Here is a 17,143-nt window from a genome sequence, read left to right on the forward strand (position 1 = left end):
CAATTAAGGCTGGAGCACGCTTGAGGTTTGAACGCCCTGAACTTGAGTCCTCAGATCAAAGCAGTGCATTTGGGGGTGGGGTTGGGGGGGGGTGGGGGCATGGCACAGCACGGCGGTTGCTCTCATTCTTTTGGGTCGACTCAGATTTGAAATTTTTTGTGGCGGTTTCTATGGCAACGACGTGGGGCAAAAGAGGAATTCCTTTTAGCGGTTTGGGGGGGGCGGACTGAAAGTGTGGCTGGTGGCCATGCAGAAAAGCACTCCGCTTCAGATCGGTTTTGCGGGGACGTATCGGCGAATACATGGGTCTGCTGGATCTAAAACGACCTCACATCACATCACGTGCCACCGTGTGTTAGTGTTAGGAGGAAAAAAACCCGACTCAAGCGAATCAGCTCTCGGGGTTCGTTACCGTAAAAAACCGGGCCGCCAACGTGACCGCTCCCCTTCAATACGCCCGCTAATTCGCGGCAGATGACCGAGTTCCATTCCGTGTGCCAGCTCCGAAAACACCTGCTTCACCGCGAACATCTGCGGACCGTACCCCTCTGCTACTCTGTCTGATAGGGTTGTAAAATTCTGAACTCGCGAACTCTTATCCTTATGAAGGTTATACTGTGGTAAGGTTCTGATGATCAGGTTATGAACTCGGGAAAGGTTATAATATTGTACATGTGTATGATATTAAAATTACATTGCTGTAGACCGTTTCCATCCAATGGTAAATATCTTAAGACCAAATTTTTATGGGCAATGATTTTTATTTATTTTTATATAGTTCAATTTGAGAAGGTCCATTTAAAAAAAACCTTCCCTCCTGATGTCAGCCTTCCTGCTCTTGTTTTGGAAAAGTACACGATAAAAACCAGGAGCAGACCGTTAATCCAGCCAATCAGAGCTCACTTCATGCCAGCCAATCAGAGTTCAAAGACAGACCGAGTCAGGTCCACTTCAGCGAAAGGCGACGGTGACAAACCTTGAGTTGGGTTTGAGGTTCTCCACGGACAGGTGCGTGCCCGTTGACGTTCTGGAAGACCATCGGTTGCTCAGGATGTCGTCGTAGGAGGCGCTGTGCACCATGTAGCCTGGGATTCAGGAAAGGGACCAATCAGAGCTCTCTCAGATATTTATCATCCGCCATCTGCATTCAGATCATTTTATAATTCCTGCTTTTTCCTTTTTCCTCCCATTTTTAAAATATCCTATCAGAGGCGTTAGATCACAAACGTGGAATGAAATCTTGCTTAATATTGGGACAAACCCAGTATGATTCCCCAGTGAACAACAGCCAAAATCTAGCTGTCCAGACGGGTGGAAATCTATGTTCAGAGATGTTTTGACATCTCAACAGGCTAGATTAACCACAATACATCTCAGGTTTTACCCAGATATAGCCGGTCTACATCCTAGTGGGCTACACAACGTTCAATGAAATGCAACAACATTTCACCAACTTTTCACCACAGAAATGGTCACTGGGCTCCACCCCGTGTGACGCTAAGGCTAACTGCAAGCCGCCCTCGAGGACCGTAGGCTGCAGGTGCCACAGATTTGGGTTTGAGACACGATACCTGCAAAATAAGACACCCAGTAGTCTCTTTTTTAAATAATGCTACCTTCTAAACATGAGGGGGAACACCCAAATGCTCCGATCATGAGATCATATATTCCACTCAACAGAAATTGTCAGCAGTCGTGGTCTAAAAGCTGAACTAGTTCAAATTTGTTCCCATTGCATGTTTGAAAGGTATATTTTTTTTCCTTGGATGATTGCCAAAGTAAAAAAAAAAAAAAAAGAAATATTTAAAGGCTCTAGGCTATGAGGTGAGATGGTGCCACGAATTTCAAGAGGCGCTGTTGATTCGGTAGAATTAGATTAAACGAAGCGTATTAACAAGGAGACAGCGCGATATGTGGAAGAGCTTTCAGCGGCATTGCTTCAGGAGGAAACAGGGAGCGAACCGGACACTTTATCTGTCCTAGACATCCAATCGCAAGGCCTTCTGAGGTGAAACTCAACAGACTTGTATTCATCTGCCAAGGCAAACACACAGATCCATCCCCACTGACACAGTTGGCCTTTCTTTAAAAAAAAACAAAAAAAAAACTAAGTTACATGTCACTTTATTCAACGTCACATTCCTCTGTCTTTTCGATATGAAATCCCTACAGCGATCTACTCTTCAGCCCAACTGAAGCGGCTGGTGTTAAACGCACAGTTGAGCATCCTTCATGGAAATATACACCGGAGATCTGCATTTGGGTAAGGTTTAAAGAGCCGTGACTCTTGAACGTCAGCTTGAATTAGGCAACTGTAAAAACCAAAAACGTGGTTTGAATCTGAAAGGCGGGTTTTGGTGGCTCTATAAGGAATAAAAACCCTGGGAAAGTGAGCAACCGAATTCTTTCCATGGAGTCTACTTTAAAAAAAAACTCCTTTAAGATTTATCACTTTTCTTGGAAAGCTTACAGTTGAATCGCATTCAAGTTCCAAGTAGATGTACACATCTTCCATGTCATGCACTCAAACTTGTACGAGCTTGAACTCCTCATGGAACGACCAATAAAAATGGTTCAAAACATCACGTGAGTAGACCAAATTCCAGTAATAAACTACAATGACATATCAGAGAGAAATTCTCATAAAACAGTCTGTGTCCTGTTGTTCCTGAAACCTACATTTTTCAGACATAAAAGTTTTGTTTTTTTTGCACGAGAGCGACAAACAATGGCTGTGAAGCACCGAACGGAAATACAGGTTTTTATGTGGTCCGCCGGCCCAGCAGGGGGCAGTGCAGGATCAGAGGACGGCGCTGGAAAACGCTCACCGGACACCATGTCGTCCTTGAGCGGCCGGGCCCAGTCCAGGATGACGAAGGAGTGGCAGCCCTCCATGGCGACCACGGTGAAGTTGTGGGGTTTGTGTTTGGGCGGCCGCCCGTTGATGATGCTGTCCTGCTCGATCAGGTTCTCCAGGACGTCCACCTGCAGGAACTCCAGCGCCTCCGTCAGGGAGCAGGGGGCCCCGGGGTCTTTACGGATGTAGTTCACATATGGAGCGGGGGGGGGGGGCGCGTAAACGGGTGCGGATAAAGTTCAGAAGTCAAGTCAGGAATCAGATTAACTTCAGCATCAGCGATCAACATCAGAGTTTTGTATCCTCCACTGGACACGTAATATGTTTTTGTTTCTATGGTTTTTAACTGACATACTGGCACCGGGTCAGATTGCTTTGTCCCCCCCTGAGTGATTCACAATGTTTACTTTTGCTTTTTCCACATGCACTGCATACAATCAATGCTGATCCTTAACTTCTGACTCACATTAAATGCAGTTGTTTATTTTATTGATTTAACTATCTATCTATCTATCTATCTGTTTCAACAAATGCCCTTTGGTGAGATCGGCACGCATTCTCTTATGTTTTATCAGAAGATCTGGGAGCAAATGGTTCTTAGCGCTGTCTCTATCAGAAGTAGACCGCCATCTGCAAACAGGAGTCTCGCACTGCAGCAGGATTTTTTCCCCATGAGGCCCGGCGTGAGGATTATGATTATCAGACAGAGCTTCGCGCTCGTCTGTATGAGGCTAAGGACTGGGGACGGGGCACGCAACGCTGCCAGACATTAAACTCAGGGTTGCAGTCATGCGCGTCTGATTCAGGAAATGAGCCATCGTCGTAATACATGAAGGCCCCATCTAAAATATGAGCGCTTACGATGTTCAAAACCACCAGTAAGGAGGACTGGAGCACAGTGCTGTGGCGCTGCAGGCAAGGGGAACGACAGGCTTCCCCAAACTGCGGAGGAAAAATAAGCTTCCTGCTGGAACCGGCCAGATTAAAAAACGGATCCTGTTTGAGTCCGTAGCGCATCTGCGCGGACACGCCCGTAACTCTCTCTAACGTTACCTGGGATAACCCGCGTCACGCAACGCCCCCCCCCCTCCCCTCCCCCCCACCACACCCCTTTTCCAAAAGCCAGCTGTGCCACCCGGCTCCTGTTAAACCACTGCTGCTGCGCAGGTGTGCGCTCGGTCAGCACCTGGATGTGGGAGACCTTCTGGGAAAGCCGAGCGACTGCTGGAAGGGGGAGTCCGTGGGCCAGCGCTCTCCCGAACATAAATCAAATACCCAGGCGCCGCGAAAACAAGTCCAAAATGTTTTGTGTGAGCTCAGACGGTATGCTGTACTGAGCATCCACTTCCCAGAGTGCTGCTGTTGTGGCTGTTGACATGGCGACAGAGTACAGTGTGGTGCGGATTACGGAGCTCGACGTGCGGTGCCAAATGTGGCTTCGTTTTAGCCCTTTGAAAGAGTACGGAGTATGGAACACTCTTTTGGAATGTTTTTTTCTTTCGAAGTCAGTGTTCTAGAACTCTGTTGCTCTCAGTTCCCAGTATCGATTGTGACATCAGCATTAGAACGTTACTGTAAGTTAAGAACACTGTGATCATATGCTTGTGACCTCACACCTTGAAGGGTTAAGAACGTAACGGGGCCAGAGTGAGAGTGCGTGCGGGCTGTTTTTAATCAGTGAGTGGGGACCAGACGGAATGACAGTCCGGAGATTTGTGTCTGCCCTTTGTGTCTTGTGGCTGGGACTGTGTCTGGTCTGGTTTTGGGCCTTGGTTACCGCCAGCAACGGGAACAGCTAACCGGGCCAAAACGGTATCTCGTGGTGTTCCTCTGCATTCCCGTCCCAAAAACTCGTAAATCCTAAAACAATCCCCTTTTTTTTCGTCTGCCATAACACACCACACTCCCCCGCCCCCCCCACCACCACCTGTTCACAGCCGGTTAACGCTGACAAGTTTTATGGTGAAAACAGAATCTCCGCCATAACTTTAAGCCAACTGCATGAAGGTACAATAATTCCACTGTTGGAAGGGGGAGAAAAAAACATATTTTCTTAGTTGCGGATGTCTAGCTATCTTATTTGCCACGTTCCACATCAGAAACGATCTAGCATGACCTAGCTGTGCGTCCAATACCACCGGGGGGTGTGGCCAGCCCAGTGATGTCATCTCTCATTTTGGCAGATTTTTCCACGTCAGTTAGGCCGATGTCAAGAAGGTTGGTCTAAACCCCACTGATGACAGACTGATAAATTTGGCATACACGCTATATTTTTGGGTGAAGTTTCCAGTTTGAGGTGCTGAAGTTTCTTTCCGCACCTTGGTAGACAAGTGCCCAAGCCCACTCCACCCCCCCGTCCCGTCCCCCCGTCCCCTGAACACAGCTAAAGAGAGATGTCCATTTTTGGGGTGCAGGAAAGGTGGCAAACGGACAGACAGGCAGAAGTGGAAACCTGGAACCCGGGATATTGAAGCCATTAATCACAAGGTGTCTCAGGAAGACGCCATGGGCAGACTCTGCCGATGTCAGCACTTTTTAAATTTTTTTCGGTATTATTAGTATTTTTTTTTTCTTTTTTTCTTTCTTTTTTTTCCGAGACGTAATGGTTTTCAGATGAGCGTGTGCAGCCTGTGCTGGCCCTATCTCCCTTGGGGGGGCATGGGGGGGGAGGGGTTGATGCATCAACTCTGTGATTTTGTGCCAGTGAGAGTGAAACCCCCCCCCCCCTCCCCCAATTCCCCGAAGGACCAGATCTGTTATCACCCAGATGGGTAGAAGGAGGGACGGGGGGCAAAACAGGTTCTCCAATAACGAAGGCAAAGAGAAAGGTCGGGGGGGGGGGCATTAACTTGCCACCATATTATCTGGATGGGGAGGGGGGGGGGGATGTCTTATTCTGACTGAGTCCCGCCAAAGAGGCGCCCGATGCTCCGGACGGGCCAAGACGAGCACGTTAGCCTAGCGACGATCCCGCGCGCTCGCCTCGTCACCTCACCCACTCCGCCTCCTCGCTTCACCCACTCCGCCTCTGCCCACTCCATCGCGCCCCGGCGCTTTTCCCCGAAAGCGTCCAAGGCCCGCCGCCACGAAAAATATTTCTTTCGCCGAGGAGGGAGGGAGGGAGGGATCAGAAGGGAGGGTCGCGGCCCGTGTCCTGAAACGCCTCAACGCCTCCGCCTCCGCCCCCGCCCCCGCCCCCATCGCCATGACGACGCTTCACCTCAGCTGCCGAAGAAAGGCCGGCGGGATTTCCGTCTGCTTTTAATAGAGACGCCGCTACGAACCGTCTGCTCCCAGGTCGGCTAATGAGGCGTGACAGGTTCGGGTCGGACGAGATTTCGCGCGTTCGCGTAATGAATCGTTTCGCTGGCTCCTCACGTTTCCTCTCCTTCTCTTACGGCACACGAACGTTTTTGTCAGAACACGTTTTCCCTGAGACAAGCTCGGACGCAAACCCCACCCTGAGCTCCCGGAACGCACCATGCGGAAAGCGGGTAATCGTATCATATTAGCTGTTACCTCAAAGATAAGGCCTTTCACGGTTTAACAGTTGCTCTTAACTGAACTCCCCTTGGCATGCTATTGATAGCTTAACCTTTTTTTTTTTTTTTACGTATCGGTTAATTTGAAACAGGAATGCGCTGAAACTCCGTGGTGGAGGGCAAGCGGTGGGAGACTGATGACTCATCAGTCCGTCAATGGGCGGAGCTACCTCTGCTCTCAGTGAACTCCATGACCGAAGCCAATCGTACCATTGTGCTTGGGAGCGCAGAGTGTTTTGATTGGTGCGTGTTAAGTTAACGACTGACAGCACATGGTAGCACCATGCCAATCAGAGACTCCATGAAGCCAACCCCACCACTGCTGAAGACCTGCCCCGTAACTCTTAACACTATAGTTTTCATTTGGTTCAAAAAATGGCCTTGTCCATCTGTACCAGAAGTAGAAAAATCCAGGCTCAGGAAGTAGACGTCCTCCCTGGTATTTTGTTCTAATCACCTGGATTTGCTAATTAGCACATTTCTTCAGCACAGGAGGTGGGACTAATTAGTGAAATCAGGCGGCTGAGTTTATGCGTGGAGGGAACACGTGGCGGGACTTTTCGCTTCATGACTTCTGGGCTTTCCACCTCTCGGGCTGCACGCACTGAAGCTCTGGACTCCGATCTGTCGTTAAGGCCTGTTGGCTTCTGGGTAATCTGGGCGGCAGAGTCCGACGTCTCTGCGCAATGAGGTCTGAGTCATCAGAGCCACCTGCTGGGGGGGGGGGGGGGGGTGGAAAACATTCCACCACCCTCAACCAAAGCCAAGGCAAATGACAAATAAGCCCTGTATAAACAGATTAATGCGTGAAGAGATATTTACATTGAGAACCTAATACAAAACAGACCCAGAGTGAAGTCTTATAACAGCTAATAGCAAACGATGCACCCATTCCTCGCACACACACACACATGCACACTCGCGCACACAAACACGCACACACACTCAAAAACACGTGTGCACACACACAAACACACATGTACACACACACACACACACACACACCTGCTTTCCATTACAGTGCCTGAGGCCAAGCATATATTTTTTTTTCTCTGAAACAGAAGAGTCGTATCCGAGCGGAGAGCGGAGAGCAGGGCTAGACGCAGGGACTGCCGTATCCGTTTCGGGATCACACGCCAACCGCTGCTCCTGATTATTTTATTAGCCCCGTCGTTTACAGTGAGCGATCTTACGGTTGTTGCCGAAGCTCACGGATGACAGCGGATTAATATCCTCGTACCGTTTCACTGTGGTCTGATCTGTGAGTAAACCAGCGTCGGTGTTCACACCGACTAATAATCAGTGATTTTACTAATCAAGCCGGGGGTGACTGCTATCAGAATAAGAACTTCCTGTACATGATTTCTCTGAGGATGGAACTTCCTGCCCCTGGCTGAGACAGACTTTGGTATAGGAGCAGGCTGCGGAGCTTGCAAGACGGAGAGAACTTAATCTTGAGATATTAAACCGTTCATTATCTTTCTTTAGTTTAAGGTTTGTCTAAACATAAACCAAGGCTGTGTCCAAATTGGCCTCCTAACTGCTGTGTCCTCAAAATATGTACTTTCTGCTAAGCATACTGCATACTGTGTAGTGCATACGTTTTAGTACACGGTGGGTAGTATGCGTAAAAACATCCTCCATACTACTTTCCATAGCGGGAAAGACAACTTAATCCTGAGTTACTGAACCGCTTGTTTTCTTTTTTTCATTTAAGTTTTGTCTTAACATAAGCCTAGATTTATTTGTAAACAGAGGTTTCAGAAACATAGCCATTGCCAAAGCTCTCCGAGGAACTGTGAAGTAATTATATTCATCATCCCCTAGATGCTCTAACGCATGGTGGGCTTTCTCGAGCAGATGCAAGCCATAACGTTAGTCAATGTGAGCCACCCGACCGTAGTTTTCCCAAGCAATTCGACGATGGCAGGCAGCCATCTTGTGTTCATTTCCCTTTCATTTCCTTGGCAGTCGTTATCACTGTACGTTCACGCGGCGACGGACAGAATGCAAAATGTCAACTTTCGGCTAATTTTTGACGGCTTTTTATCGCCCTGAAACCGTTTTTTTGTTTTTGAAGAAACGGCGAGTTGAGCTTGGAGCACCATCTGAGAAGCTTATTATTTATGGTGTGGAGTCAAAAGCGTTTTTTTTGGCCTGGAGTTTCCGGGGGGGCATCTCCTCCGAAGAATTCACAAAGTTGGGGAACTGTTTTCCGCCGCGTTCTAGCAATCGTCCGTCGGCCCGCCCCGCCATTACCGTTTTTTTTTCTTTACCCTTCCTGTTCTCTTCCTGTACAGCACAATAAGGAATCTGTTTCTGATCACGATGTGTTTTGGAAATCATCTGCACTAAGCAATCTTTTTACATCTGTGTGAATCAACAAATCTGGAGTTTATTCCATGTTTTGTTGGTGTTGTGCCTGTTGCTTCCTCTAGGTCAAGCAGAGCCGGGGTGGGGGGGGGCTTTACCTGGTAGAATTAAGCATAAAAATAACATATTTTACAAAGCTCTGTCTCTGGAATCCAGTGCACGTGACGGACACTGTTCAACACTTTCTCAGTGTTAAATCAACTCTAACAGAGTTTATGCGAGTCCCCGGTAGGGACCGAATGTACTCTATTAGGGTTAAGAGTACTCGATCAGTGTTGATTTTACACTGAAAACGTTGTGGAGAATCACTGTGACATCACTCTCGTGACTGTGACATCACGCCCGTGACTGTGTGACATCACGCCCGTGACCTCACTCGGACTTACCCGTGAATCGCTTCTTTCCCGCTGCGTCATATGGCGAGGAGGGCCCAATATTAGCCCTCGTGATTGGCTGCGTGGTCGTCGCTTCGGTCGTTGTCGTCGTTGTCGTTGTTGTCGTCGTCGTGGGCAACGTTGTCTGGATGACAAAGTGGTCTGAAAAAACCAAGCGTAAAAATCACGCACGGAACTTGTGCTCAATTGCTTTCACCTCACCCATGATGCTGGCAATAGATTTTTTTTTTTTGGGGGTCCCACTTAATATTAAGCAGAGGCGGAAAGTCCAGGGGTCAGAAAGCAAAAATCTTGCCTTGTGTTTCTTCCACCCATGGACGCTGATTTCACTAATTAGTTCTTCCTCCTGGCTGAAGGATTGTGCTAATTAGCAACACCATGTGACTGGAACAAAACACTGAGGAGGATTTTTACTTTTCTGAACCTGGATCTTCCACCTCTGATATTCCGGCACAGTACCTGTGCTAACACGCATAGTAATGGCCGGTAACCTCATTGCTACACAATGGAAAAATCAGTAAAACTCATTTGAGTAATTAACAGATTACCTTAAGTGTAGGCTAATGAGAATTGAGGCAATCGTTCACAATAGGGCTCAGTGTGAATAATCACCTGAACTTTCTCGTCGGCCTACAGTTAACCCAAAGGCGAAACCTTCGGCCCGACTTAACCCAAGAGTGTGCTTACATAACAGCAGTTATGCAAGCAGAGAGGGTGCCTACACCACTGCTTACACTAAAACTCTGTTTCTGTGAAGGAGACTTGGCAGCCGCTTCAATATTCCAAACTAATAGGGGGCAATAAATCCAAGCATGCCTCTTCAAGACGCCTTTTATGTGCTTCCACCAGCAGATATCTTTAATACTTCCCAGCCTCTTATCATTTGTGCCATACCCAAAGCTTAATGGGTTATATTACGCACACATGGGATATCTCCTGACTCTAGCTAACACTGACGCATTTCCCAAAGATTTAAGACGTAAACCCGTACATAAACACCAACTAGACATCCTTTTCTTGTTCTGAATCTAAATGGTTGGTTCTCTCTCGACAATAATGCGTCTGCACGTCTCGGACTAGCGATGGAAGAGTGGGTGTCTATGATCTCTGGAAGGGGTGGAGCTGTAATATTGGATATCATCTGCCACTCTCTAGGCTGGAACCAATCACCATGCTCCGCTTTGGGGGGCAAAGTCTTATGATTGGTCGGCTCGTTGGTATCTCCCAAGTTGGCCAACACTGGTCCTGGAGAGCCATGGGGCCTGCTTGCCCTTGCTTTTTCCCCTAAAATCCCAGAACCAGTTCAGATCCAAAAAAAAAAAAACCAAAACAAAGTGAGGTGAGTTAACTGTAACAAACGGATGAAATTGATCTGTTAAGTTCTGAGCAGCACACTGGTTCCAGCCGAGCCTGTGGCCCTCCAGGACCCAGGGTTTGGCTGGCCGGCCCTGTGCTACAGGGTTCGGGGGAAGCCCAAATTCTCCCCGCACCCATCTAGGCCAGCAGCTGCGCGCCTCGCACTCCCGGCCCAGACCAGAGGAGGAAGACGGCACACGCTGTCCCGTGCAGCCGGGCCAGGCCAGCACAGCTGCTTCCTCCCGCTCCCCGAGCCAGGAGCGACCGGGCCAAGGGCCCGCTTTCAACACTGCCGCCTTTTCAGCGGACGTGCTGTGTGCTGGCCCGAGCCACCGGACCGGACCGGACCGAACCGGTCCGGAGCGGTCCGGCCCACACAGGACATCCCTCACAGGCCCTTCCTCATTGGTCAGAGAGGTCATGAGCTAACCGACAAATAAGAAAAAAATGGCTAAAGAGCCAAAACTATTAAAAGGAACAAAAAACAAACAAGCTAATGAAACAACCTCTTTAATTCTCACCAAAAAAAACTACGTGTGGACGCACGCATCGTGCGCAAGCTAAGAGTCAGAGCAACTGAGCTCATGTTTTTTTTTGGGCGCTGCTGATGTTGTTGGCGTTCAGACACTGATGACCCGCAGCATCACATGACATCCCACCGACAGCCGTTTGTCGGCACAGGTACAGCATGCTGCAACAGCTTTTAGTTTCACGGTTAGTGGTGTGGCTTTCGGGGGCGTGAACGTTAGGCGCTGACGATCGATTAAAGACGCAGACGACGACCAGAAGCAGGGCAAGACAACCCACCGTACAAAAAAACTGGGAAGAGACGGACAAAAAACGAAATGGAAACGGTCGAAGACAGACGAAAGCAGGAAGACGTTCGACGACAGTCCACACGGCACCACACGCAGCCATACTCAGCCGGTACCTTCTTCAATAGCTAAAGCGTCAGCCCTGTCAGTCGCCATGGAGACTGTTACCATGGCGTCCATTCCCATCCCTGAGGACCCTTCTGTTGAGGAAGCAGGAGATGGACGTTGCAAACATTTTCCAAAAAAAAAAACAAAACAAAACCAAACAAAAACAAAAAACAGCAAACATTGCAAAATCAAACCAAAATCTAGCAAATCCTGGCAGCGAGATGAAAGGCTGGCCCAGAATGCTTTGCGCGCTGCGAACAAGACATTTCCACCAAGTTACATTCTCTGCCACTTTATCCCTCATTGTGAAAAGTGTGCAGACTGAATGCATGATTTCATAAATAGCCGTAAGGCAGCAGAGCTGTACCATCATCCTGGAGAACCATGGGGTCTAATACTTTCTGTTTCCACCCAAAAATCTGAGTTCAGCTGCTTAATAAACTTCTCACTGATCAGTTAAGTGCAGAGTAGAGAAAAAAAAGTTTTTAAAAAGCAGACCCTGTGGTTCTCCCAGACAAGAACTTAGAAAGTAGACCCCCCCCCCTCCCCGCCCCCGTGGTTCTCCTGGACGAGAGTCGATCTTTGCTGCTGCAAGGCCCAGCTGTTTCTTAGCAAAGCCAAGCATGTGGTGCCGCCTGTAGTCCACGTGTTTCGCCAGAGGAGGCGCCGGAGTCGCACGCGGGCGGCGATGCGCTGCGCTGCTGGCGGCCGGCTGCTAGAATCCCTGCATCGCACTTCCTGTTTCCATGCAGCTGGGGTGTCCGACTGATGTCTCGGTACGGCAACTGGCGCCGCCGCCGCCGCCGCGGTGCAAACCCCAAACCGCTGTAATGTGCGTCTCCAAGTTTAAACCGAGTTTAATCCGAGTTTAACCTGAGTTAGATCCAAGCGTCAATTCGCCTGCTCCCACCCTGGAGTCGTGGGGTCAATCTGTGGACGCTGAGAGGGAGGCTCATACCATAGAAGAACAAAGCAAACCGACGAGAATGGGAGGGGGAAAACCCTACTGCCTATTCATCAACTTCTATTTTCTGTTTTCCCAGTCTTGTTTTAAACAAGATTAAAGCGAGAATTCACACAAGTTAAATAAATGGACTGTATTTTTTTTTTAAAGGAAAACCGGACTTTTTTCCTTTTTTTTGGCATAGCTGTCAAGTTATCAAGTTACTGTCTGTTAGCAAAACATATTTTCTAGTTTTTGATTCCTCCTCTCTGAAAACGGCAGGCATTTGATAGCTTTGTATTATTTTACATCCATTCATTTGTCGGTTACTCTCGTCCAAAGCAACTTACAAGGCCATTAGGACTTGCACCAAGTGTAAACAACAGGGAACGTATCAGGTTGGACAGCGCTGTACGAGTTCAGAAGTGCAGGACAAAGCCAGTCATTTTCGGTCACTGCAGTGAAGTGACAGAACTTAGGATACAGTAAGTGAACAAATGTGTAAGTATGAGTCACAATGTGCCAATACGGAGCAATACTGAAATAAATAAAAATAAAGGATAAATATGTGATATGATCTGTGAACTTATAATACATATTAATGCAATATATCAGGCGTCTGAAACTCTGGTCCTAGGGGTCCACAGAGTCTGTTGCTCTTGGGATTCACAGTAAAATCAGCAAGCAGTTTTCAGGCCCATGGAACAAGGCGGGGCGGAGCTGACTGTGTGATTAAGCGATTTAATTGGTCAGTTAAGGGCTGAGTGACAGCTAAAACCAGCAGGCCCCGTGGTTCTCCGGGGGCCAGGATTGGCGACCGCCTGCTACAGTTTTTGGGTGCATGAGAGGAACGCGCGCGGTCCAAACTTTCTTACCGTCGGGGTAGCAGTTGAGTATGCCGTCGTCGTCGAACATGGGGTATCCCAGGTCGTCCACCCTGGAGTACGTCCCGGGTGGACAGGTGGGGAAGAGGGGCATGGTCGTGGGCTCCTCCGTGGTCACCTCTGGGGTGGTTGGCATGGTCGTCGTCGGCTCGGGTGTGGTCGTCGTCGTGGTTGCGGTCGTGGTGGTCGTCGTTTTTGGCGTGGGACGGTCCAGGCCCGCGATTTGCTTCCCGCCCAAAGTGAAGAACTTGTCCTTGGGGTTGACCACCGGGCGGCTGTCCCGCCCGTGCCCGAACAGAGCCAGGCCCTCGGAGTTCACCAGCGGGCTGCCCTGGGCATCTGAGGGGTGGAGAAGCTGTGGTCAGAGACCCAGGCCCTTGTTCTCACTCAGTGTTTTCGTTCTCCAGCTCGACTCACTAACACATTCTGACAACTGAGTCAACTTTTCAGTCGGTTCTGCACGTCAAGTTTTTTGCCCCCAGCGAGAGCAAAGAACCCAACATGAAGCCACCAGCATGGAGTCCTGAAGAGGAAGCACTTGGCCGGGTTTCTGAAATTCTCCACAAAATGAGCACCAGACAGGCTAGCCTAACAGATGAAACAGCTTCACCCAGACAAAAATTATTAAGCCGCAGCTGCAGCCGATGCCAGCTGTGCATTTAACTACGGCTGTTACCGTGAGCGTCTTGTACGCATTTACTGACTTACACATTACTCGCACAAGTGACATTTTGACTGGCATATTGTCGGTTACTTCACTTGGATGTTGTGTGTAGTGGTTACGTAGTTTTACACATTTGCGCCAAGATGATTGAGTGTCGAGGCGCTTATTTATTTTTTTTTTGAAAGACTTGTTATTGTACATGGCAATCAGAAGCAATGCTGTGGCAATATTTGCCCTGTCAAAACAACTTCCCGTCAAACGGTTGCCGTGGTAAAAACGCCAACATTTAAACAAAAGTTAAAAATTTTTTTTTTTTTTAAACAAACCAAAAATGGTGCGTCCGTCCTCCCCGAGGATGACCCTGCGAGGCTTTCCGTGAGAGTCCTGCAGAATCCGCCCGTTCTCGTTCATCAGAACCCCTTTGTCCAGGTCCACTATCTGAGCAGAACCAAAAAAGAATAGTCATTTCATATGAAAAAAATAAATACATTCTGTAACCTCTTAAGACTCTGCAATTCAGTTTTGTCCCCTGTAGGGGACATGAGTCTCTGGTCTTTAATCTCAACAACCATATATTCCATTCTGGTGAAATCGTCAATAAAAAATAGAACTAATAATATTTTTGAAAATATTTCATTCATTTTTGTGGTCCAAGACACTTGTATTCTGTCAAAAAAAATGTAAATATTAAGCTTTTTTTCTGCCAAGTTTAAGAAGGGTATTTGAGATGGGTACCTACCCATTTCAGTCCTTCCGGACTGGTGATGTACCTGTGGCCTGATGACGGTTTGGCGTTGCCGTCGGACGTGGAAACGGGTTTTCCATTGGTTGCCGTGAGATTTGGACGTCCGTTTCTCCCTGAGGAAGGAAATAAAATGGCAGCAACTCAGAAACAGTGGTGATTTTTTATAGTGAAAACATCTCTCAATTTCTTAGAGTTTTCTGTTTGTGTTTCTGAAATATAGTCCGCATAAAAACTCTGAACTTGAGTTGAGTTCAGCTGTGCATTCTTTCACAGTTTCTCATCTTTATTTTTTTTCAGGCGCCAGATAATTTTGACCAGTAAGCAGAAACATTTTTAAAAAATCTATTTTATCTCAATTTGCAGCATTCAGATTCCATTTAGTTTGGAATTTTTCTGTTCTGTCATCGCCTCTGTTGTACGTCTCATTGAATGCGTAACATACAAAAACAACATCCGTCATGCGAACGAACCGACAGGGAGGGTAAATTCAGGGAGATAGAAAGGTTGCTAAGCAGCAGTATCTAAGCAGCAGTTGCTAAGCAGCTCGTAGCCGGGCCTCGACCCACCGTTGGGCATTTTCCCCACCGTTCGCCCGGGGTAGCGGGACCTCGGGTTCGGGTTCGGGTTCGAAGGCTGCGAGGAAGCGGGCGCCCGGGACCCCGTCTGGCGGTTCGCGAGGTGCGGGTACCGCAGTCGCCCGTTGGGGCCGACGACGGGACGGCGGGGGGCCGACGGGGCCCTCGTCCTCTCCGGGACGGACTCCCTCTCGATGCTGTCGTTCTCGCTCAGCTCGGGCCCGGCGGCGGCGGCCGGGCGCGGGGGCGCGGTCGCCACGGCGATCTTGTCGTTCCTCCCGTACGCCTCCTTGCCGGCGCCGTAGGTGTAGCCGCCCCCTTCGTCCTTGGAGGCGGGGCTCTTCGGGACGGGGGCGGGGCCGGGGTCGGGGTCGGGGTCGTGGGCGGACGGCGGCGGGGCCCGGGCCTTTTCGTGGGTGTCCTGGGAGACGGAGACCTCCGGGCGGGGCTCGACCTTCAGCACCGGGGTTTGGGCCCCCACGGAGGCCAGCGAGGAGTCCCGGCTGGACGGGACCCTGACGCCCTGCCTGGGGACGACCCTGCCCCCGAAGCCTGGCCTCAGGTTGCGGTTCAGGACGGCGGGCACGGGGACGGGGGCGGGGGCGGGGCGAGAGGTGGTGGCAGCGCGGGGGGCGGGGGTCGGCCTCTCGTTCCTCTCCTCCTCCTCCTCCTCCTCTTCCTCGTTTGGACCGGGCCGGGTCTGGACCGCCGTGCCGGAGGACAGGGTGGACTGGGAGGCGCCGGCGGAGGAGGAGGACCCGGGCTTGCGCTGGCCGTTCGGGACCCTGCCCAGATTTCCGCGGGTCAGGAGGACCCCCGGCTTCCTCCGCCCGGGGCCCGGGTAGCGGCCGGCCGGGACGGAGCCGCCGCCATTACCGCCAACGGGCGAGCCGGGCTCCGGCGGGGTCTCTTTGGGCGCGGGTTTGGGCTCGCCGCGGTCGTACGAGTCCTTCCTCTCGGGGTAGGAGACGGCGGTGTCGACCTTCCTGGTGGCCGCCGTGGGCTCCTCCTCCTTCTCTTCCTCTTCCTCCTTTTCCTCCTCCTCCTCCTCCTCCGGTTTCTCTTCGGTGAAGGTCTCCTGCTCCTTGTGCGATTCCCGCTCGGGCGCCTGAGGGGTCCGCTGGCCGCCGCCCGTCCTCCGCGCGGACGACCTCGCCGACGAGAACACGCCGTGATAGGACCGGGTCTGCGAGAGGGGGCGGGTCCTCCGGGTGGTGGGGATAACAGTCGTGGGGGCGCGCGTAGTGACCTCCTCCTCCTCCTCCTCCTCCTCCTCCTCTTCGTCCTCCTCGTCCTCGTCCTCCTCAGACTCGTCCTTGCGGAGGTAGGGTCTGGAGGGCCGGGGTAAACCTGGCCTCCTGGAGTGGGGGGATGAAGCAGCAGCGCTGGCTGGCGACAGAGAGGAGAGATCTGTTAGGCGCAGCGCGTCCTTATCGTCAGCATCCTCAGTCAGCCCTCAAAGAAACGGAACGTACTTAAATATGTGTGCGCCCAAAATTAGAGAATGAGAGAGATATTTCCACCATCCACTCTTACATCTGAGTCCCCTCTTATAAACTCTGTAAGAGTTGATTAAATACTGAACGGAACACTTTTACTGTACACTGAGTGTAAACTGGCAATAATTAGCATATTTATCCATGTATTGTGAAGTGTTGCAATATCATGACCATGCATTTTATTTCAACGTATTTTCAATATATTCCAGAACTGCATTGATTGTGTGAGAGCCCAATAGCAGAGCTATGCCAAGGTCTTGATTGAAGACCGTGATTAGTTAATCAGTTAAATCAGGTGTCACAGTGCTGGGTTAAAACACCAAACTTTTTTTTATTTTTGTGCATAAGACCGTGGACCCCTGCTGTATAGCAACATTAGTAATAATG

General features: G+C 49.9%; 1 protein-coding gene across 2 annotated transcripts in view; it reads right to left on the reverse strand.

Annotated features, from left to right (window-relative positions):
• fndc1 (fibronectin type III domain containing 1) overlaps window positions 1-17,143 on the reverse strand; it is a 48,278-nt gene that overhangs the window by 8,203 nt on the left and 22,932 nt on the right. Inside the window, exons 11-18 of one of the 2 annotated variants that reach the window (XM_064340643.1) lie at window positions 15,249-16,646; window positions 14,677-14,795; window positions 14,264-14,375; window positions 13,265-13,612; window positions 11,455-11,538; window positions 9,162-9,308; window positions 2,829-3,062; window positions 977-1,085 (exon numbers count right to left, since the gene is read on the reverse strand). In XM_064340643.1, the coding sequence (XP_064196713.1) occupies window positions 977-1,085; window positions 2,829-3,062; window positions 9,162-9,308; window positions 11,455-11,538; window positions 13,265-13,612; window positions 14,264-14,375; window positions 14,677-14,795; window positions 15,249-16,646 (2,551 nt within the window). Of the gene's footprint in view, window positions 1-976; window positions 1,086-2,828; window positions 3,063-8,681; window positions 9,309-11,454; window positions 11,539-13,264; window positions 13,613-14,263; window positions 14,376-14,676; window positions 14,796-15,248; window positions 16,647-17,143 lie in introns of those variants that run through there. The other variant, XM_064340642.1, reaches the window with a different exon arrangement.

Source organism: Anguilla rostrata, chromosome 6 (assembly GCF_018555375.3).
Source record: "Anguilla rostrata isolate EN2019 chromosome 6, ASM1855537v3, whole genome shotgun sequence".
Classification (NCBI taxonomy): domain Eukaryota; kingdom Metazoa; phylum Chordata; class Actinopteri; order Anguilliformes; family Anguillidae; genus Anguilla; species Anguilla rostrata.